The sequence below is a fragment of the Sinocyclocheilus grahami genome, unplaced genomic scaffold, assembly GCF_001515645.1.
Source record: "Sinocyclocheilus grahami isolate Dianchi unplaced genomic scaffold, SAMN03320097.WGS_v1.1 scaffold113.1, whole genome shotgun sequence".
Classification (NCBI taxonomy): Eukaryota; Metazoa; Chordata; class Actinopteri; order Cypriniformes; family Cyprinidae; genus Sinocyclocheilus; species Sinocyclocheilus grahami.
The window spans coordinates 221,227-221,964 of NW_015505292.1; the positions used below are offsets into that span (position 1 = coordinate 221,227).

At 33.9% G+C, this 738-nt stretch overlaps 1 protein-coding gene across 1 annotated transcript in view; it reads right to left on the reverse strand.

Annotated features, from left to right (window-relative positions):
• Positions 1-738, reverse strand: part of LOC107589193 (synaptotagmin-9-like) — a 44,219-nt gene that overhangs the window by 15,415 nt on the left and 28,066 nt on the right. Inside the window, exon 6 of the mRNA XM_016277558.1 lies at positions 539-574. Within this exon, the coding sequence (XP_016133044.1) occupies positions 539-574 (36 nt within the window). The remainder of the gene's footprint in view (positions 1-538; positions 575-738) is intronic.

Sequence of the window (738 nt, forward strand, 5' to 3'; positions counted from 1 at the left end):
TCAGCTTTGCATCACAGGAATAAATTGCATTTTAAAATATATTCCTGTATTCAAGCAGAAAACTTTGCATTGTATATTGCTTTTAAAAATGGCAAAATAATTTTTCCTGGCAAATTTATTTGAATTATATTTCTTTTCATATTGGATGGCATCCTAGTACCGAAGTATGCAGAAAGATCAATAAATGTAATGGCCTGTGGGCTTGATGTAATGTAGGCAGTTTGTGTTTGTTGTTCTTTGCATAAAATAATTAGCATCTAGAAAAGGGAGTGTGGGTAAGGGAGCATAGTAATGATTCCTCTTGTTGCCTTTGTCTCATCCATATGAAGCACAGTCTTTATTAACAGAGAGGTAAGAGAGGTTGACTCTTGTTGCAAATTAAATCCTAAATTGGATTCTTCTCATCAAGCCAAATCCTGGTTGCTTCATTATAATGACAAATGCTATGTCTTTTAAAGCAAGCAGCTCACAAAATGAATAAAAAGCTAGAGGCTTTTGTTTAAAGGATTAGCTCACTACAAAGTCATCATTTACTCACCCACATGTTGTTCCAAACCTCTGTCTTTGTTGAAGACTTGAAACACAAAAGGAGAAATTTTAAAGAATGTTTATGCTGCTATATTTCCATACAAGATTGAAGCATGATTAGGATCCGTTAAGCTCCCAAAAGGACAAAAAGCATCATAAAAGTGATAAATTACAAAGCCATAGCAGGGGTGTGAGAAATCGAAAAAAAAT